Genomic DNA, 21,561 nt, shown 5'->3' with positions numbered 1-21,561 from the left:
TTGTGTTTCGGAGGACGCATGGCTCTCGACCTTCGCCTCTCCCGAGTCCGTACGGGAGTTGCAGCGATGAGACAAGACTAACTACTACCGATTGGATACCCTGAAATTGGGGAGAGAAAAGGGGGTAAAATAAAAAGACATGGTGGAAGAATGATCATGTCAAAGCACTGATCAAACATGGATGTTTACCTGTTTCTGTCTTTCTCTACTCATCTGTCTCTCTCTGTGCAGACTCTTGTCAGCAGATGAAGCTGCCTTGTATGCCAGGCCAGGGAGGCAAGCTATCTCCTCCTCTACCTCCCAAGAAATTGATGATCTGTGTGCCTCAAGGGGGAATGGACAACTCTTGCTCCTCACCCTCTCCCCTCAGCACCTTCTCCCAACCGAAGTTCCCCCCTCCACATGGCCACCTCCAAGGCCATCCCCCCCACCATGGCCCTCTGCTGCCCTCGCATCTCACATCCCTGGCCAACCTCCACCAGGGGCTCAAGGGGGGCGGGAAGCATCATAACCACGGACACGCACACAACCAAGGCCACCAGCTCCATCTGCAGTATGGCTCCATGCAAGGCCATGCCCCCAGCCGCATCATCGAGGAGCTCAACAAGACGCTGGCCTTCAACCTGCAGAGGCTGGAGAAGTGAGTTGTTGTATACACATTATTAAATAAAACCATTATGTATATTTATGGTTGTATAGCTTTTGTCCAGGATGTTGCAGGTAGAAATTAAGAGTTTAGATGGTACAACCTTATGATGGGAGTGAAGTGGAACATCCGTTCTATATCATACATTTGTCTCCAACACTCACCGTAGGTAAATTAATCAAATGTGAAGACTTGTATGTATTGAAGATGCACTATCTGTCCAGTATAGCGGGTACAGATGGTTTGTAGGTCAGATCACCCCTGCCTGGTGTTATTGGGGTCAGGCTGCCACCATGTGACTTTGATGTAGAGGTCTGACCTAGCTCGCCCCGTTCCACTGCGACAGAGTGGCCCACTTGATAGCAGACTGTGTGTGGCACCATGGCACACAGGCTGCCTCCAGAGGCAAGTCTGGCACAACTGATGCCACAGCCTGTCCTCCCTCCCCCTAGCAGACATTGGCCAAATGAATACAGAGAAATGTATTGGGGAATTGGACTTCATTTCTCTGTATTTTATGTGACACTTGGTTAAAATATCTCAAAATTGGGACAAAAAAAATAGACCAGAATGAATCGATCAGCTGTTCTCCCTTATCTTTCAAATGAATTGAGTTGGTACAGCCAGTATTATCGTATCATTTGTATAGACTGGAATATCATGTATAGAGGGGTAGTGTAGAATAACTAGGATCTCTTATTTCTGCAACAAAATATCAGACCTCTTATTCATTCAGGTTGACAATGTATGCATGAGTATGATACCATCTCACAACAGGGGATCCTCTTATTCATGCACACACACAGTTCCTCCCTGGTCCTCTGATTGCTTGCTTTGCGTGTCTTATGGTGAGCTGAATGGTCCCTAGTGTGCTCTCACAGCAGGGGCTTGTGATTAGTCATAGCGTGATAGCAGTGTGGGCTGTCTGATATGTAGATTTAAACCCCGCTCTACAACTGACTACAGTATGGAACCAGCCCCTCATGAACCCAGTTGATTGACAACTTTGTTTCTTTGAACCTGAATGGTCTGTGATGTGAAGGATATGAGCAACTATCTAATGCAGTGGTCACCAACTGCGATCTTCAAGACATTCCTAGTCAATCACCAAACATTTCTGTAGAAAAGCCAAAGATAAGGCCTTGCGTTCCTATTTTTTTTGCACTGTTGGTGGCAGGTGCACTTGATTCAGAAGCCCAGCGTGCCGGGTAGGCAAGGCGTTCCCATTTTGAACCATTTCATTTGTCTGAAGGGACGAACACTGCCTACCCGGCGGACCAGGAGAGCTAAATCCAGTGTGCCTACTGTGCTGGCCAATCGTATAGCTCAAATCACTGCCTACAGCTTCCACAACCCCACAGCAAAGTTTGATACTAGCCTGTGTGAGATTTCATAACTTTTAAAACCTTGACCCAAGAGAGACTGTCAAAGAATACAGCAAAGAGCTGCTGTTTTTGAGTGAGTTCATGTTTAAGTTTTTATACAGCACTGTCAAGTTTTTTTTAAATATTCAAGACTTTTACAAAACATAATGTGCTTCTCCCTAATTCCACTCGTGCTACAACCAGCACTGTATCTGGAATTAATTAGTTCATCATTAGGCCTGTTTTATTATTAGTAGCTCATGTCAATTTTAATATTGAGGAATATTTCACTTTCTCTGGTCATAGGAACAACATGGATTTGTGCATTCGGTAGAAATAATGTGGTGTGACTCGAGTTTCGCCATCAGGTGGACGACTGTCCCCTCTCTGGTCAGTCTCACCGGAGGAAAGGAAAGAGCAGGGGCCCTCTGCTGCGCTCTCCCTCTGCTGAGACTGACCATCAGATGCTGGTACCATCAGTTCAGTAAAATAATTTTTCATTTTATGCTCAGCTGTGCCTCACAAGTGATACAACTTATTTATTTTGTTATCAAAGCTTGAGTTTTGATACATAATAGTATAGTCTGAGAATAACAATACTGTCAGACCAAGCATAGCCAATATGCTGTGATTAATATATTAGATCTACTGCACAATCCACAATCCTAAATCTGACTTTTTACAAGGTAATGTTGCATAGGCTTTCATTTCTTTTAAAAATTTCTTAGCGCTAGATCTCTGCTTGCTTTTTGACGCTGAAAATGATTTTGACTCCGATCCGTGGTCACCAATCTTTTGTAATGGTATGTAGGCTAATGTGGCAGTCAGACTGACCTCCCTGCTAGGAACCTATTGCTCGGATAACCAGATATGTTTGTCTGTCTCACTAGTTCAATGGCTGCAAGTCAAGGTGGACAATTTGGTGCTAATGACCATGATCCAGAAATGGCACAGCCTTGAACTCGCGCATTGAGTGCGTCAAGGCAATTCCAGCCAGACTGCCATTTTCTCAGATGACAACACAGGAGATAGGGAATGAGTCAACCACTTGTAGAGTCATGATTATAGTGGCTCTCTACAGCACATTGTTGCATTTCTAAAGCAACCATTAGATTCACACTGGAAAATGAAAAGTGGTAGATTGAATCTTCATATTAATCTCTTCTATCCATCATTACCACTAACATTAACACTTACCTCCTGGCCTCTTCTCCTTGCAGCAATGCAATGCATTCTGGTCAGTGTAGTCTTCTGGACAGAAGCCAGGTGCCCTCTGAGATCATCGACGAGGACGACAAAGAGAACATGCCCAACGAGTCTGACTATGAGGACCTGCCCAGCATGTACAAAATCGAGGATGATGATGATGAGGATGATGAAGATGATGACGAGGATGATGACTCGCTCTTTACAAGTAAGATCACCATGGTGGACACACACGTTAGGTTAATGTTGTGTTTTAACTCCTGGTGTCTGTGTCTAGGTACCCTGGGTCTGGTGAGGTAATTTCTTTATTTAACTCCTGGTGTCTGTGTCTAGGTACCCTGGGTCTGAAAGTGTTGAGGAAGGATTCTCTGGCTGTCAAGCTGAGTAACCGTCCATCTAAGAGCGAGCTGGAGGAGAAGAACATCCTGCCCATGCAGACTGATGAGGAGAGGCTGGAGTCCAGGCAGCAGATAGGCACCAAGCTCACACGGTGAGAGAGGGAGCACACGCGCGCACTCACACAACCTGCCCAAGGAGGATTGAAAGGTGGACCAGGATCTTTTCAGTTTTCATCTGTTCTAGTCACAGATGGATAGTGACTAGAACAGACTCCATTGTATTTTCATAAATAGAGCGATGTGTCCATTTGATATGTTAAATATCTTCAACATCTTTAATGTAGCACTAGACCAAGCATGCCTCTTCTGCAATGCCAACAGCTCTCTGATGTGTTTTGAAAGGCGTGTCCATTTCTCCTCTATAACAGAGCTTTCAGGAAACAGTTGTCAACAGCCAAATATTGCACTGTGGCCTACTTTGGGAAAATGGTCTGATATCCCCACTAACATAACTAGCTATGACTAATCTGTCTTTTTAAAAGCGCAATGGAAGCCTCCTTTTTATCAAAACACTTTTCCATCACTTTAGTTGTATTTTCTTTCCATCCGTTTAAAGATGAACCCTCCACCTCGTTAAGAGGGGCGCTGAGAGCTGAGCTGACCTCATTTCAGCAATGCATCAGCTCTCCGTCTCGCTCTACATTCTCTCCCTCCCTCTTTTCTTCCCACTGCCTGCCGTCCTCCCTCGCTCACTGAATCACCACGGTGATATGTGCCAAGGCATTACCACACCACTCCTCCACACAATCGCTATACTGACGGCCCTCTCTCTCTTTCACACACACCAACAGCTCTCACACATTCAGTGGTAAGGGAACAGACACCTTAGAAGCCCATATGAAGTGATTACACATTCATATAAACACAGCAGTAACACTTTTCATTGTTTCACATTCAATTTGAATATGGCAATATAGAGATGGGTTGTTTTTAATCCAAGGTGAACATGACCGAGCCATGCAGTCTTTGTCAATTAATCTATGGTTTGATTTGGATCTACCGTCACTGGACAGAATTCTGTTTGGACAGAAACAGGCCTGGCCAGTAGGGAAACAATGAGATGGTAGTGACTGAAGAGGTGGACAGGATGGAGCAGAGGGAGTAGAAGAGGGAAGAAGATGACGGTGTTAAAGAGAGGGAACATCATGGTTTAATGTGAAAGAGAAGAGGGCGTACTCTGCCACTATTCCATGCTGTGATTGGCACATGGTGTGTTGTTCCCAGAAGGCATTATGGTTGTTCCCAAAATGCTCCCTGTCTCTCTATCCTTTAGGCAGTGCCATTGTAGGCATCTTAAATGGCACCCTATTCCTTATGTTTTGCACAACTTTTGGGGCCCTGGTCAAAAGCAGTGCACTATATAAGGAATAGGGTGCCACTTGGGACACACTATCAGCGTCATGACTCCCAATTTCATGCCATTTGCCATGTGCATTGTGCTCCTCTGTAGCAGATCTTTGTGGCACGCCAATAAATGGATGGTTCTAATCCTGAAGGAGGTCATTGTGACCTTAGCCATCTCCTCCTCTCTCCTTATTGTGATGGAGACTTAATGGACGGTAAAATAGATTTTCATATTGGTAATTTAATAATTTATTGTGTAATTCCTTATGATTATGGCAATGGCCTCTTGTATAACGATTATACATGTATGATTTGGGACAAGTGTGGAGGTCAGTCAGACTGTCTGAAGTTGGGTTGAGGTCGGCACCGGCATGTGTCTGTGTAGATCTGCAGAACTCTGAGCAGAAGTGGAGACGTCCGGCAGACTCACTGTCTTGTTTCTCCGGGACGCGTCCAGCCAAGCGAGACACTGAGATGAGGCAACACAAGGCGAGACAATCAGTCTCTCTGTAACTTGAGTAACTCTGGGTCCTGGACATTGTAGCAGCAAACGCCTGTCATGTAGGCTCCGGCAGAAACCTCAGTCTGAATAGCTACTTCTGCTGTGTTCAGAACATATTCCCAAAAACCCAAATGTTAGAATGTCATACTGTATTCAGCCAATCATGTCAGGCGCTTGACGTCAAAGAAATGTTATACAAGATTTCTCACTCTCTCGGCATAAATTAGGAATGGAATCTTTTAAAAGCGTTGACTCCTCATCCTTTAACTTCTTGAAACTCCCCATACCGGATCCGGGTTTGTGACTAAAGCCTCAGGCTCATTAGCATAACGCAACGTTAACGATTTCTGAAAATCGCAAATAAAATGAAAATAATGCGTCTGCTCTCAAGCTTAGCCTTTTCTTAACAACACTGTCATCTCAGATTTTCAAAATATGCTTTTGAACCATAGAAATTGACTAATTTGTGTAAGAGTATGCAAAGCTAGCATAGCATTTTGAGTAGCATTTAGCACGCAACATTTTCACAAAAACCAGATAACCAAATAAATAAAATCATTTACCTTTGAAGAGCTTCGGATGTTTTCAATGAGGAGACTCTCAGTTACATACCAAATGCGCAGTTTTTCCTGAAAGCATCTGTGTGTAGGAGAAATCGTTCCGTTTTCTACATTGCGTCTGGCTACCGAAACGAACCGAAAATTCAGTCACCTACAACGTAAAACTTTTTCCGGATTAACTACATAATATCGACCAAACATGGCAAACGTTGTTTGGAATCAATCCTCAAGGTGTTTTTTCACATATCTCTTCATTGATATGCAGTTCGTGGAAGCTTGCTTTCCTCTCTGTATCCCATGGAAAAATACTGGCAGGTGACTTTTGCGCACCAATTTCGGCGCAGGACACCGGGCGGACACCTGGTAAATGTGGTCTCTTATGGTCAATCTTCCAATGATCTGCCTACAAATACGTCACAATGCTGCAGACACCTTGGGGAAACGACAGAAAGGGCAGGCTCATTCCTCTCGCATTCACAGCCATATAAGAAGACAATGGAAAACAGAGCCTCAAAAATCCTGCTCATTTCCTGGATGCCATCTCATCTTGGTTTTGCCTGAAGCTCACGTTCTAGGGCACGCACAGAGAATATCTTGGTAGTTCTGGACACGTCAGAGTGTTTTCTTTCGAAAGCTATCAATTATATGCATAGTCGAGCATCTTTTTGTGACAAAATATCTTGTTTAAAACGGGAACGTTTTTCATCCAAAAATGAAATAGCGCCCCCATAGATGTAAGAGGTTAACTACTTACAAACAGTCATACATTCTCACTCCCCTATTTTTTTCTTTTATTTCTCCATATGTCTTGCTCTACCCCTCAGGGGTGCAGAAGTCACTGGATCAACTAGAAAAAAATGTATATCTTAATGTGACTTCCCTAAACAAAATAACTAGGAGGGGGGATAGCGAGATGGGCATGGTTGACTGAACTGTATAATGTGGTGCTGTATGCTACTGTTACAGCATATACTTTTCTGTGAATAAACCAGATTTCGTAACTGGTGTTATGTCTGGAAATAAATGAGGGTGATGTGCACATCCTGACCTTGACAATACTGGTCTAAATAAAATAACTGAGATAAAGGAATGAGCCCTGCATGCAGAATATTGTGGCTCACTGCCTTGAATCCAGTCAGTTTCTATTCATGTCTAAGAATGGATGTAGATTTCTGTAGTGACTGAGATACCATCCGTCCTGACGTGCCAACTCAGCCATAGCTATCACCCTGGTGCTGGCTGGCACTCCAGCTGTCACTCAAACTGTCACTTAGATAACACTGGCTGGATGGAGTCCTCTAAAAGAGAAGTGACCATAGGAAGAGGAACACATAAAAAATTGTCATGTGATTTGGGTATGAACTTTGTCCTGAGATGACGCGCACAGCATTTGAAAGTGAGCTGCTTAGTTTAAGTTGACTGCGAAATATTCATGTTTGCATGTTTCTGTAGACTCAAATTATAAATTTGTCAAACAGAAACGCATTCTGCGTGCAGGGCTCATTCCTTTATCTCAGTTATTTTATTTAGACCAGTATTGTCAAGGTCAGGATGTGCACATCACCCTCATTTATTTCCAGACATAACACCAGTTACGTAATCTGGTTTATTCACACAAGTATATTCTGTAAAATATATATATATTTTTTGCTAGGTTGCGTTAACTAGCACTAGTCAGCTGTTCCTATGCCAAAACTCTTGTATTTTTCATCCTATAGTTAGTTTATCCAACCTGTTTTTAGCACTTATTCCATGACTGATCAAACCTTGTTTCCTCATGCTCTCTCGTCTCTCTTCAGCTGACATATAGTGAGCAATATGTTTAAAACATCAAATCCCAACACGTATAAAATCTTGTGCATTGCAATGCATATCGTATCTGCACCTAAGTATCGTGAAGCCCCTGGCAATTCCCAGCCCTACTTTCCAATGTAAGTTGAGTTGCCCATGTTTAGTACTGTTGTCGTCTATGGAGATTTGGCTAGTTGACAAAGTTTGCTTTTGTTGTTCAGGGGGTTTATCATGTTTGTTTTTTTGTACTATCCATCGAAGGTTGAGTTTGACTGTTGACTTGACCTTGTGTTTGGTTGTGTTTGTGCAGGCAGTTGAGTCAGAGGCCCAGTGCTGAGGAGCTGGAACAGAGGAATATCCTGAAACGTGAGTACTGTATGTACCTCTACCTTCTGAATCTATCATTATAACATATCATCATTTATATAGACAGTAGCAATTTACTGATAATAATCACCTCACTATTAAACCACTGTTATCCCTTGTACAACTCTTCCCAGTGACTTGACTTACCCTGATGTACCATATTATTACACATTTAATAAGTATTTTATGCAAGCTGCCTCAAACCACAGTTGCCCTGGTTATTTCAGAGGCCTACTTATCCTGGAGCCAGTGGAATACATCTTGCCTTTCTTCTCTCTCCTTCCTCTGAGGAAGGCAAGGCGGTGTGGTTCCCTCAGGATGCCGGCTAGGGCCAAGGAGGCTGTTTTCTCAGCTCAAACACACTCCGTATCAGAGAGACGCAGGCAGTCGATAGCAGCTTGGGCTCCTCTGCTTTCATCAAAGACCGGTTTACCAGCAGTGCCTTGGTCTCCCAGAGGTTGCTCTGTGATTGGCAGTGTGTGTGTAAGGAGAGGATAAGCGGGGTGTGCCATTCCTGAAATATTAGTCTCCCACACAACATAGCCTAGGTTAAATAAATGGGGCATGCCTTTTATTTACATTTTAGCAGACACTCTTATCCAGAGGGACTTACAGGAGCAATTAAGCTTAAGTGCCTTGCTCAAGGGCACAATGACAGATTTTTCCCCTAGTCTGCTCGGTGATTCATACCAGCAACCTTTCGGTTACTGGCCCAACGCTCTTAACCACTAGGCTACCTGTCGCCCATTTATCAAATGGAACTTTCTGTACTGGCACTCCAAACCAAGACTACAGTGGTATAGTTAGGCAATTAACACAGAACTCTCATGTGTTTTGGAATAGCAAGTATAGAATGTTTTCAGTCCTCTTCCTACTTTTTGATTTTAACTTCACTCTAAAGCTGGAGGGTGCTTATCTGATCATTAGTTTGGAGTGTGTCCATGGAAAAGGCTAAGAGTAATCTCTAGTGAGACGGGAGTATTTCTTCTGAGCAAAACTGGGTCTGAATATTCTAATTTGTTCCTTAGAAGCATTTTATTTTAATGTAACGTACACCAGCCAACCAACCCCATGTGAATGAATGTGGAAGAACTAGCCATGTGGGAATTGGGGATAGAGAGAGACAATTTCCCTTCTGTTTCTGCAATGCAAATAGTCCTACATTACAAACAGGTGATGATGATGATAAACCATTTAAGACTTTGAGATATTCAGCGATGTGGAATATTAAGTATGTTTCTGTGCTGCATTTTAATCCACTACATTATGTAAATTAGGTGTTTTTCTCCTTCCAGTAGTGGGAAAACATTTCCTAAGCAGCGCAGCCCAGTTGTGTGCCCTGAAACACGGTATAACCTCTGACCCCTTGTGTTTCCCACAGCGCTCAACGAACAGGAGGAGTTGGAGGAGAAGAGGGAAATAAAACGCAGATTAACGCGAAAGGTAAGGCAGGAAAGGGGCTTCCAAAAAGTACGAGCTGTGTCACTGCAACCTTTAAGGTCCTAAATTATGTCACCATTGCCTTTGATTCCAAACAATGTTGTGCTGCTATTTGTATTGCCTTGGCCTAGGTCATTCCATTCTTGTGGGCCGGCTAAGGAGTATTGGTGTCTCTGAGGGGTCTTTGGCCTAGTTTGCTAACTACCTCTCTCAATGACTGCAGTGTATAAAGTCAGAACATTGCTGTCTCAGCCACTGCCTGTCACCAAGGGAGTACCCTAAGGCTCGATCCTATGCACCACACTCTTCTCAATTTACATCAAGAACATAGCTCAGGTAGTAGGAAGCTCTCTTTTATCCATTTATTTACAGATTATGCAGTCTTATAATCAGCTGGCCCCTTCCCGGATTTTGTGTTAAACGCTTTAGATCAAATCTTTCTTAACTCCCAACAAGCTTTCTATGCCCTTAACCTTGTTCTGAACACCTCCAAAACAAAGGTCATATGGTTTTGTAAGAAGAATGGTGTGATTACTACCTCTGAGGGTTTAAAGCTTGAGGTAGTAACCTCATACTTGGGAGTATGGCTAGACGGTACACTGTCCTTCTCTCAGCACATATCAAAGCTGCAGGCCAAGGTTCAATCTAGACTTGGTTTCCCCTATCTTAATCACTCCACTTCCACCCTAGTTACCAAACTAACCCTGATTCAGATGACCATCATACCCATGCTAGATTACAGATACATTTTATATATTATTTTATTTATATTTTACCTTTATTTAACCAGGCAAGTCAGTTAAGAACAAATTCTTATTTTCAATGACGGCCTAGGAACAATGGGTTAACTGCCTGTTCAGGGGCAGAACGATAGATTTGTACCTTGTCAGCTCGGGGATTTGAACTTGAACTAGTCCAACGCTCTAACCACTAGGCTACCCTGCCGCCCCTAATTTATGAATCTCGAGTGACTGGATGTTCTTTACCATTCGGCCATCAGATTTGCCACCAATGCTCCTTATAGGACGCATCACTGAACTCTATACGCTGTAAACTGGTTGATGCTTATTTATGAAACCCTCTTGCCCTCCCCCTCTGTCTGAGATACAGTGCCTTGCGAAAGTATTCTACCCCCTTGAACTTTGCGACCTTTTGCCACATTTCAGGCTTCAAACATAAAGATATAAAACTGTATATTTTTGTGAAGAATCAACAACAAGTGGGACACAATCATGAAGTGGAACGACATTTATTGGATATTTCAAACTTTTTTAACAAATCAAAAACTGAAAAATTGGGCGTGCAAAATTATTCAGCCCCTTTACTTTCAGTGCAGCAAACTCTCTCCAGAAGTTCAGTGAGGATCTCTGAATGATCCAATGTTGACCTAAATGACTAATGATGATAAATACAATCCACCTGTGTGTAATCAAGTCTCCGTATAAATGCACCTGCACTGTGATAGTCTCAGAGGTCTGTTAAAAGCGCAGAGAGCATCATGAAGAACAAGGAACACACCAGGCAGGTCCGAGATACTGTTGTGAAGAAGTTTAAAGCCGGATTTGGATACAAAAAGATTTCCCAAGCTTTAAACATCCCAAGGAGCACTGCAAATCTACCAAGACCTGGCCGTCCCTCTAAACTTTCAGCTCGTACAAGGAGAAGACTGATCAGAGATGCAGCCAAGAGGCCCATGATCACTCTGGATGAACTGCAGAGATCTACAGCTGAGGTGGGAGACTCTGTCCATAGGATAACAATCAGTCGTATATTGCACAAATCTGGCCTTTATGGAAGAGTGGCAAGAAGAAAGCCATTTCTTAAAGATATCCATAAAAAATGTTGTTTAACGTTTGCCACAAGCCACCTGGGAGACACACCAAACATGTGGAAGAAGGTGCTCTGGTCAGATGAAACCAAAATTGAACTTTTTGGCAACAATGCAAAACGTTATGTTTGGCGCAAAAGCAACACAGCTCATCACCCTGAACACACCCATCCCCACTGTCAAACATGGTGGCAGCATCATGGTTTGGGCCTGCTTTTCTTCAGCAGGGACAGGGAAGATGGTTAAAATTGATGGGAAGATGGATGGAGCCAAATACAGGACCATTCTGGAAGAAAACCTGATGGAGTCTGCAAAAGACCTGAGACTGGGACGGAGATTTGTCTTCCAACAAGACAATGATCCAAAACATAAAGCAAAATCTACAATGGAATGGTTCAAAAATAAACATATCCAGGTGTTAGAATGGCCAAGTCAAAGTCCAGACCTGAATCCAATCGAGAATCTGTGGAAAGAACTGAAAACTGCTGTTCACAAATGCTCTCCATCCAACCTCACTGAGCTCGAGCTGTTTTGCAAGGAGGAATGGGAAAAAAATTCAGTCTCTCGATGTGCAAAACTGATAGAGACATACCCCAAGCGACTTACAGCTGTAATCGCAGCAAAAGGTGGCGCTACAAAGTATTAACTTAAGGGGGCTGAATAATTTTGCACGCCCTAATTTTTCAGTTTTTGATTTGTTAAAGTTTGAAATATCCAATAAATGTTTTTCCACTTCATGATTGTGTCCCACTTGTTGTTGATTCTTCAAACAAATACAGTTTTATATCTTTATGTTGGAAGCCTGAAATGTGGCAAAAGGTCGCAAAGTTCAAGGGAGCCGAATACTTTCGCAAGGCACTGTACCTACTGCAGCCCTCATCCTCAACATACAACACCCGTTCTCCAAGTCACATTCTGTTAAAGGTCCCCAAAGCACACATATCCCTGGATCTCTCCTCTTTCCAGTTTTATCTGCATCTCTTCATTCAAAGCCTCAATCATGGACACTCTTACTGACAGTTGTGGTTGCTTTGCGTGATGTATTGTTGTCGCTATCTTCTTGCCCTTTGTGCTATTGTCTGTGCCCAATATTGTTTGTACCATGTTTTGTGCTGCTACCATGTTCTGTCGCTACCATGCTGCGTTGTCATGTGGTTTTGCTGCCATGCTATATTGTTGTCTTAGGTCTCTCTTTATGTAGTATTGTGGTGTCTTGTCGTGATGTGTGTTTTGGTAGTCGCCACAAGAGGCCTTTTGGTAGGCCGTCATTGTAAATAATAATTTGTTCTTAACGGACTTGCCTAGTTAAATAAAATATATATATGTTTAAACTTCCAATTCCATCCTGACTACAAAAATAGCTTTAAAAAAAGACTGCATAAACCCTATGGGCAAACAGCGTGCCAACCACCGAGGCTCACAGTTGTTCTTTAAGGTGTTGGACAGGACAGACTGTTCACACAGCAATACGAACAGCACAACAATTACTCACTCTGGGTGAGAGGAGAGCAAGGTGTAAAATCAGTGGTAGTCACAGCACTACATCTCTCAGGTCATCCCAGAGGACAGTAGTGTCCTCGGTGTCCTTGGCACTGGCATTTGTGAACAAACACTAACGATGCCGTCATACAACAAGTCATACATTTCTTAAACAAGAAGCCCCTTGTCACTCTCAGATGCAGGTATGTAGTGTGGCTTGGGACTGTAGTATTTATTTACTAAAGTCAAACCAAAATCACTTTTATTTTACATTTGTATTGTATTGATGTTGGTTTGTTTCCTGACTACATATGAGAATGTGCGATCTAGCTATATCTGGTATATCACGTATCAAATGAATACGTTGGATCAGAAATTTGCAGTGCAACTGAGTGGCTTCAGAAACCAGGCTGTATAGATGTTTAGGTTCCCTTCAGTGGATTAGCCTTCAGGCCTTAAGTCTCCTCCTGGGTAAAGGTAAGCATTTCACTGTAAGGTATACACCTGTTGTATTCGGCGCACGTGACAAACTTTGATATAGTGGTCTTTGCTCTGAACAGTCTACTCATACAAACACACTAGTCATGTGGAGTACAGTATAGCTGCTCCATAAAGAAGTTGGAGGGACCTTCAGCATACTAGCTTTCAGGCCTGATAAACTTCCTCTGTAATGGTTGATAATGCTGTCTTTTCCAGTGTTAAGGTTAATGTTACGTCCTTTGCTCTGTGATACCAAACGTTGATTATTTGTCTAGGGCCTATACTCATCACAACACTCTGTTCCTCTCTCTCTTGTTCCAGCTGAGCCAGAGGCCTACGGTGGAGGAGCTGAGACAGGCTAAGATCCTGATACGCTTCAGTGACTACGTAGAGGTGTCCGATGCCCCGGAACACGACAGACGGGCAGACAAACCCTGGACCCGCCTCACGGCAGCCGACAAGGCAAGTAGTGGTGGGGATGAGTGGGTAAAAGGAGACGCATGTAGCGTTTTAGTGATCACTTCTATATCCTCGTGGAAATGCTAAATGTATCACTTTTGAGATGTACAGCAGCAAGAAGAAGTATGTGAACCCTTTTTAATTACCTGGATTTCTGCATAAATTTGACATACAATTTGATCTTCATCTAAATCACAGCAATAGACAAACACAGTGTGCTTAAACTAATAACACACAAATGGTTGTATTTTTCTTGTCTATATTGAATACATCATTTAAACATTCACAGTGTAGGTTGGAAAAGTATGTGAACCCCTAATTGGAGTCAACTAACCTGGAGTTGAATCACTGAGATGAGTTTGGAGATTTTGGTTAGAGCTGCTCTGCCCCCTAAACACTCACAAATGTTTACGTTTGCTATTCACAAGAAGCATTACCTGATGTGAACCATGCCTCGAACAAAATATATCTCAGAAAACCTAAGATTAAGGATTGTTGCCTTACATAAAGCTGGAAAGGGTTACAAAAGTATCTCCAAAAGTCAGTCCACAGTAAGACAAAATGTCTGTAAATTGTGAAATTTCAGCACTGTTGCTACTTTCCTTAGGAGTGGCCATCCTGCAAAGATGACTGCAAGAGCACAGAGCAGAATGCTCAATGAGGTTAAGAAGAATCCTAGAGTGTCAGCTAAAGACTTACAGAAATCTCTGGAACATGCTAACATCTCTGTTTACGAGTCTACAAAACGTAAAACACTAAACAAGAATGGTGTTCATGGGAGGACACCACGGAAGAAGCCACTGCTGTCAAAAAAACCCATTGCTGCACATCTGAAGTTCGCAAAAGAGCACCTGGATGTTCCACAGCGCTACTGGCAAAATATTCCGTGGACAAATTAAACTAAAGTTGTGGTGTTTGGAAGGAACACAACACTGTGTGGAGAAAAAAAGGCACAGCACACCAACATCAACCTCATCCCAACTGTAAACTATGGAGGAGGGAGCATAATGGTTTGGGGCTGCCTCAGGGCCTGGACAGCTTGCTATCATCGACGGAAAAATTCAGTTTATCAAGACATTTTTCAGGATAAAGTAAGGCTCTCTGTCCGCCAATTGAAGCTCAACAGTAGTTAGGTGATGCAACACACGAAAATACACAAGGACATCAAGAACAGAAGAAAATCCACCTTCTGTAGTGGCCGTCAGTCCTGACCTCAACCCGACTTTGAGATGCTGTGGCATGACCGAGTAGTTCACACCAGACATCCCAAGAATATTGTGGAATTTAAACAGTTTTGTAAAGAGGAATGGCTCAAAATTCCTCCTGATTGTTGTGCAGGTCTGACCCACAACTACAGGAAACATTTGGTTGAGGTTATTGTTGCCAAAGGAAGGTCAACCTGTTATTAAATCTAAGGGTTCACATACTTTTTCCAACCTGCACTGTGAATGTTTACGCTGTGTGTTCAATAATGACATGAAAACATATTGTTTGTTCTTCGTTTAAGCAGACTGTGTTTGTCTATTGTTGTGACTTTGATGAAGATCAGAACATTTTATGACCAATTTATGCAGAAATCCAGGTAATTCTAAAGGGTTCACATACTTTTTCTTCCCACTATTTATCTAGTATTATGTCAAGTGGTGTCATTTAGTATCAAATGGCCTTTGAGGTTGTGTATACTGGTATGAGGTATGGTATTAGCTTCTTTGAAGTCAGTTTATGCTGCAGAGAATCTTGTTATCCTATTGTGCATAGACACAGCCCTGGGGAGTACATGAGCGACTTGACCTCACATATCTATTATCATTTAGATTTTTCCCAGCCCAACTCAAAGTTTGAAAGTCTGTTGGTCTGTTTTGTTGTACTTCCCCTTTGCTGTTATAGCAGTAACGCCGTGGTAGCAGCCCCTCTGCAGATTGCCCTGGATCAATCAATCTCCACCCTTCAGTTCAGAGCTCAAAGAAGTATAATGCAGGAGTATAATGCCAGGAGTTTTCCTCTCATTACAGCACTTCCAGGCTGCTGTTTATTAGTTCAGATAATTCCCCCCCCCCCCTTGTTTACCGCCCCGAGAGTAAACACCCCCAAGCGATCCTCCCGGGCGTCGGAACGTGGTTCTGACTTTTAATGAACTGTGTATTACTTAGAAGAGCGAGCCGCTCGCCGTTTTCTCCACTCTGTCATCCCTATGACGTTGGCGGCAGCGGTGGAATCCGAGCATACGGGGTCAACACCTGGGGACCATTCAGGTGCAAAAATATGGCACGTTCCTTATTACGTAAGATAATAATGAAGGGACAGACGGGAGCGCCTCCGAAACCCTCAGCCTCCACTAACTGCACACGCTCCGATAACATTAGATTTGTTCCTGCCGTCTACCAGAGGTCAGGGCTTTTGTCTTCCTGTTTTCAGACCAGTAGCATCGTCCTGTTCAGGCGATGAGACGTTCCCCTGTGTCATCCTGCTAATTAGACTTGTATGTGACATCACCAGCCTGTGTTAGAACATGTCAGGGGGATTATCCAAAAGACCTGACTGAGCCACCACATTTTGTTCCTGGAAGAAGTCCTCTTCGGGGATGGGATCAGTTTAAGAATGCATTGCATCTAGTCAGATGTGCTTGTACACAATTTTGTTTTAAGAAACTGTCTTTGTTGCACAATACAACCACCACAAAAGGTTGCTTCCGGTGCTGTTATCCCAAATGGTGCAACGAAGGGGGAGGTACGAGACGATGCATTTCATTATTTTGTACAGGCTAAAATGTAATGCTTTTCTAAGCACCAAGCCATTGTGAATGTTGTGATACTGATTTAACATGGTGCACAAACGAGGTGCTACCTTGAGTACAAGACTGAGCAATGAGCAGCAGGGTGGAGATTATTGAAGGTTCTTTGTTGCTCCCTCAAACCAGCGGGAGGGAAAGGATGGAAAAAGATGTAGACCAAGGAAGAAGTGTGTTTTATTGGAGAGAATTTAGTTTATTCACTCTTGACCTTAAGATGAGAGTAAATGATGCATTTAAAAGGAGTCTGAGCAAGACTGAGTGACTTTCTATTTGTCTGAGCACTAACCCTTTGTTCCCCTTGAAACCTATTTGTCCTTCACAGGCAGCCATACGGAAGGAACTCAACGATTTCAAGAGCCATGAAATGGAAGTGCACGAGTCAAGTCGCCATTTAACCAGGTAAAGACCTGTGCATTAGCATGTTTTAATGGTATTTATTTGTATACATGAACACATCCCCGAATGGCATGGTGAAAAGCAATTTCTTTACAAACCTTTAAATACTTGATATGTACGGTGCATCTGGAAAGTATTCAGACCCCCTTTTTTTTGTTACGTTACAGCGTTATTCTAAAATGTATTTTAAATATTTTTTTCCCCTCATCAATGTTCACATTATCCCATAATGACAAGGCAAAAACAGATTTTTTGAATTTTTTGCAAATTTATTCAAAATTAAAAAAATGTTACTTTGAGCTCGGGTGCATCCTGTTTCCATTGATCATCCTTGATGTTTCTACAACTTTATTGGAGTCCCCATGTGGTAAATTCAATTGATTGGACATGATTTGGTAAGGCACACACCTGTCTAGATAAGGTCCCACAGTTGACAGTGCATGTCAGAGCAAAAACTAGCCATGAGGTCAAAGGAATTGTCCAAAGGGCTCCGAGACAGGGTTGTGTCGATGCACAGATCTGAAGAAGGGTACTAAAAAATGTCAGCAGTATTGACGGTCGCCAAGAACACAATGGCCTCCGTCATTCTTAAATGGAAGAAGTTTGGAACCACCAAGAACTCATCCTAGAGCTGGCCCCCCAGCCAAACTGAGCAATCGGCTGAGAAGTGCTTTGGTCAGGGAAGTGACCAAGAACCCGATGGTCACTCTGACAGTTCCTCTATGGAGTTGGGAGAACCTTAAAGAAGGACAACCATCTCTGCAGCACTCTACCAATAAGGCCTTTATGGTAGTGGCCAGATGCAAGCCTCTTCTCAATAAAAGGCACATGACGGCCTGCTTGGAGTTTGCCAGAAGGCACCTAAAGATTCTCTGGTCTGATGAAACCAAGATTGAACTCTTTGCCCTGAATGCCAAATGTCACGTCTGGAGGAAACCTGGCACCATCCCTACGGTGAAGCATGGTGGTGGCAGCATCATGCTGTGGGGATGTTTTTCAGCAGCAGGGACTGGGAGACTAGTCAGGATCAAGGGAAAGATGAACAGAGCAAAGTACAGAGCTCATTGATTTAAAATTTGCTCCAGAGCTCTCAGGGCCTCAGACTGTGGGTGAAGTTTCACCTTCCAACAGGACAACGACCCTAAGCACACAGCCAAGACAACGTAGGAGTGGCTTTAGGACAAGTCTCAATGTCCTTGAGCAGACCATCCAGAGCCCGGACTTGAACCTGATCGAACATCTCTGGAGAGACCAGAAAATAACTGCGCAGTGACACTCCCCATCCACCCTGACAGAGCTTGAGAGGATCTGCAGAGTAGTATGGGAGAAACTCCAAATACAGTTGTGCCAAGCTTGTAGCGTCATAATTCAGACTCAATGCTGTAATCGCTGCCAAAGGTGCTTCGACACATTTCTGAGTGAAGGCTCTGAATACTTTTATAAATGTGATATTTCAGTTTCATTAAATTTTTTATTGCAAAAACTTCTGTAAAGCTGTTTTTTGCTTTGTCATTGTGATGTATTGTGTTTAGATTTGAGGCACTGTATGCATGTATCTGTCATACCTTTTACAGTACCCTATAATAAGGGAATTGCAATATGTGACCTTTAGAATTCGTACAAATGACAGAATATTTCTGCTCTTTTCTCCCTCAGGTTTCACAGGCCGTAGACCATCACTGTCTATAGGAACGCCAGACAGACTGGCTGTTTTCCTTCACTGAGAACCATAAGTGCTGGACAGTAAATGGTGCCCATTTCTACAATAAGGCCATGTCTTCTTCTGATTTGAAATGCCTTTTCAATACCCTGCTACTCAGTCGGTCGGTACCTTCCCCTCCAGAGACAAAACAGTAGTTGAACACCTTTAGTAGCCCCTCCAACTCCCACAATTTTCTCAATGTAACTGACTGACGAGTTCGTCCCACACCTTAGTGCTGAGCTCTCAGGAAGGCGCTCAGTGCTTTGGGGATGATGATAGTGGGATGGGCTGGTTGGGATTGGACACCTGCCATCTCTACTCCACTGACTGGCTGTCATGGTTACCAGGTACCTATGCCCCGCCCTTGTCACTGTCTCATCATTGGCTTGTCACTATTGGTGGAAGGAGCCTCCACATCCTCACTCAATCAGAAAGGACATTTTTACTCCCTCTACCCATGGATGTTGCAAGAGATGGACATCAACCACTTGGAGAATGTTATCCTTGGTCTGTTAAGATGAACCTAGTGCTGTTTGTAGATTCATCTACAGTGTTTAATTGGTTAAAGAGAAAAAGAAGTGAGGTGTCTGGTCCATAAAACATTTCAGAATTATGTGCAATATTTTCCCTCTGTGCTCTCTCCTTAGGTCATAGCGCCCTCTGGGGTTCACCCTGTCATGACCATGCAATCCCACCTCTACTTCTCCCCATGGTGGTCAGTTCAGTTCCCACTGTACCGACAATGTTGATCTATTGCTAACTGTGAATTTGAAAGTGCAGACAATGTTTTGTTGACACTCTCCAAATATACATTGTGTTTATACAGAGGTATGAAGTAACATTTTAAATAGAATCACGCTTCAATACTGTTCTTTTCATGTCGGGATCCTGAAAGGAAGGGTAACCTTAATGAAAAATGTAGCTGGCAGATAATGCACTGACTGTATGTGTTAAGGTTGAACAGCTTTTTACATCATTTTTATTTTTAAAAGTGACACTTTGATTTTAAGCTGTGGGTTATGTGGCTTTAGGGCATGCCACAGGTCTCTGATGTTTGAATATAGACTCCTTTAGAGAAGAGCTATTTTGTGTCCCAAATCTCATCCTGTTTTCTATATAGTACACTACTTTTGACCAGAGACACATATGGGCCCTGGTCAAACGTAGTGTACTAAATAGGGAATAGGGTTCCATTTAGGATGTACATGTGGCTCGCCATCCAGGTATACTTTATGCTTTTTACTGTTTACAATTAAGCTTTTCTCATTTTGCAGTCTTATGTTCAATGAACTCTGCTGATATGAGTGCATAGCACTCTATTTATTTTTCAGTCTTTTCTGTATATTTAAGAACAAGCTATATTCTTTCTGCTGCTTGGCAAACTGTATGAAAACCTTTTTAGTTTGCTTGTAAACGGTCCTCTCCATTTTTTAAAAGTTTTTTTGTTGCCATTTTAGGAAAGGCCCCAATGGGAATATCGGGATTGCAATCCTATTGGCCACTGTTTTGAGTTGTTTTAAAATGCTACGTATTACTCTTATCGTTGCAATATGAAAATGTTTGCTTGTCATAAGACGTATATTAGATCTGGTGAAGGGTCTGATTGGCCACCTAAGGTATTAATGTATTTGCATAGGAAAATGCACCAACAAAAAGACATCCTCTGTCATTTTTAACGTCTTTGTAGTTGAGGCCAATGAAATTTACGAAAACATTAAGGAACATCGAAGGTATTGCACATATGTTTGGTTATCAGGTAAACATGGGTCATTATATTATATAAAATGTTAGTTCATTCTCCACATATGACTTATTGCTTCATTTATTACACAGGTTATTCTCTTTCCCAATGTCCCTGTTTGTTTTTCCTAATTTCATTGGAACAACTTAAATCAGTAGATTCTTCAAGAGATGATGGTGTCATGTTTTCTGCTCGAATCAGCATCCTTGTTGATTCCAGCATCATGCCAACCACGTCATCATGTTTGCCTCGAACTGTTTTGGGCATTGTTTTGAATCCTAACACTTTGATCAACATCTTGAGGGGGCTCCTCTCTCTTTTGACAGACCACTTAACCACAGAGCATAGTATGAGGATGGTGTCATGTTGGAATTAAGGAATATGAATTCAGTCAAACTTTTGTTTACATGTACTTGTTGAGAATTTAATTTGAAAGTGATTTTGATTTATTTTGGAAATAGGAATACCTTTCCATTTACAATGTGAATGACCCCCTTGTCTGTCTCTCTATTAAACGTCATTATGTATTTTGCATTCTGTTCACTATCATTTAAGACACGTTTTCTCAAACCATGGCAATATTGACATCAGCTATTGGGTCTTTATGGCTGCCCAGGAATTGTAGCTAATGTGATTTAGAGTAAAATACTGCCTTACTACTTTGGCTTTCCTGTGTGTGTGTGTGTGTGTGTGTGTGTGTGTGTGTGTGTGTGTGAGAGAGAGAGAGTTATGCTGTTGACCACCACAACCTCATCGGTCTATCATAAAGAGGTTATCCCACAGAGCTCCAATGAATCACCATGTAATTCTATGGGTTATTCCTTTTTGCTTTATGAGTTCAGGGAAGCTCACTCTCTCATCCCAAATAGTCTGGATGTACCACTTGTTGGTGTTTTGGGGTTTCATAGATCCAATAACTGTTCCAAGCACGTCAAAATATTTTCATCCAACTAAAAAGTCAATTTTGACAATTTATTACATTTGTAAAGCACTTTTCATTATACAGAATAATCAAAGTAGTAATGTATAGTAAAACCTATGTACAGGATTCTCCAATGGCCTACCCTA

The 21,561-nt window shown here is 42.5% G+C and overlaps 1 protein-coding gene across 4 annotated transcripts in view; it reads left to right on the top strand.

Moving 5' to 3' along the window:
- The window catches only part of LOC135512961 (phosphatase and actin regulator 1-like), an 88,094-nt gene extending 67,074 nt beyond the window's left edge, over nucleotides 1-21,020 (top strand). For 2 of the 4 annotated variants that reach the window (XM_064935541.1, XM_064935526.1), the window contains exons 5-12: nucleotides 232-640; nucleotides 3,231-3,424; nucleotides 3,550-3,706; nucleotides 8,122-8,177; nucleotides 9,559-9,620; nucleotides 13,726-13,870; nucleotides 16,981-17,053; nucleotides 18,707-21,020. In XM_064935541.1, coding sequence (XP_064791613.1) covers nucleotides 232-640; nucleotides 3,231-3,424; nucleotides 3,550-3,706; nucleotides 8,122-8,177; nucleotides 9,559-9,620; nucleotides 13,726-13,870; nucleotides 16,981-17,053; nucleotides 18,707-18,722 — 1,112 coding nt within the window. In that variant the 3' untranslated portion in view covers nucleotides 18,723-21,020. Of the gene's footprint in view, nucleotides 1-231; nucleotides 641-3,230; nucleotides 3,425-3,549; nucleotides 3,707-8,121; nucleotides 8,187-9,558; nucleotides 9,621-13,725; nucleotides 13,871-16,980; nucleotides 17,054-18,706 lie in introns of all 4 variants that reach the window. The other 2 variants (XM_064935533.1, XM_064935517.1) reach the window with 1 other exon arrangement.
- The last annotated feature ends 541 nt before the right edge of the window (nucleotides 21,021-21,561 follow it).

This window comes from Oncorhynchus masou, chromosome 3 (genome assembly GCF_036934945.1).
Source record: "Oncorhynchus masou masou isolate Uvic2021 chromosome 3, UVic_Omas_1.1, whole genome shotgun sequence".
Lineage (NCBI taxonomy): Eukaryota > Metazoa > Chordata > Actinopteri > Salmoniformes > Salmonidae > Oncorhynchus > Oncorhynchus masou.
Note: the sequence above shows the minus strand (reverse complement) of the source record. Positions and strands in the feature narration are given on the sequence as shown.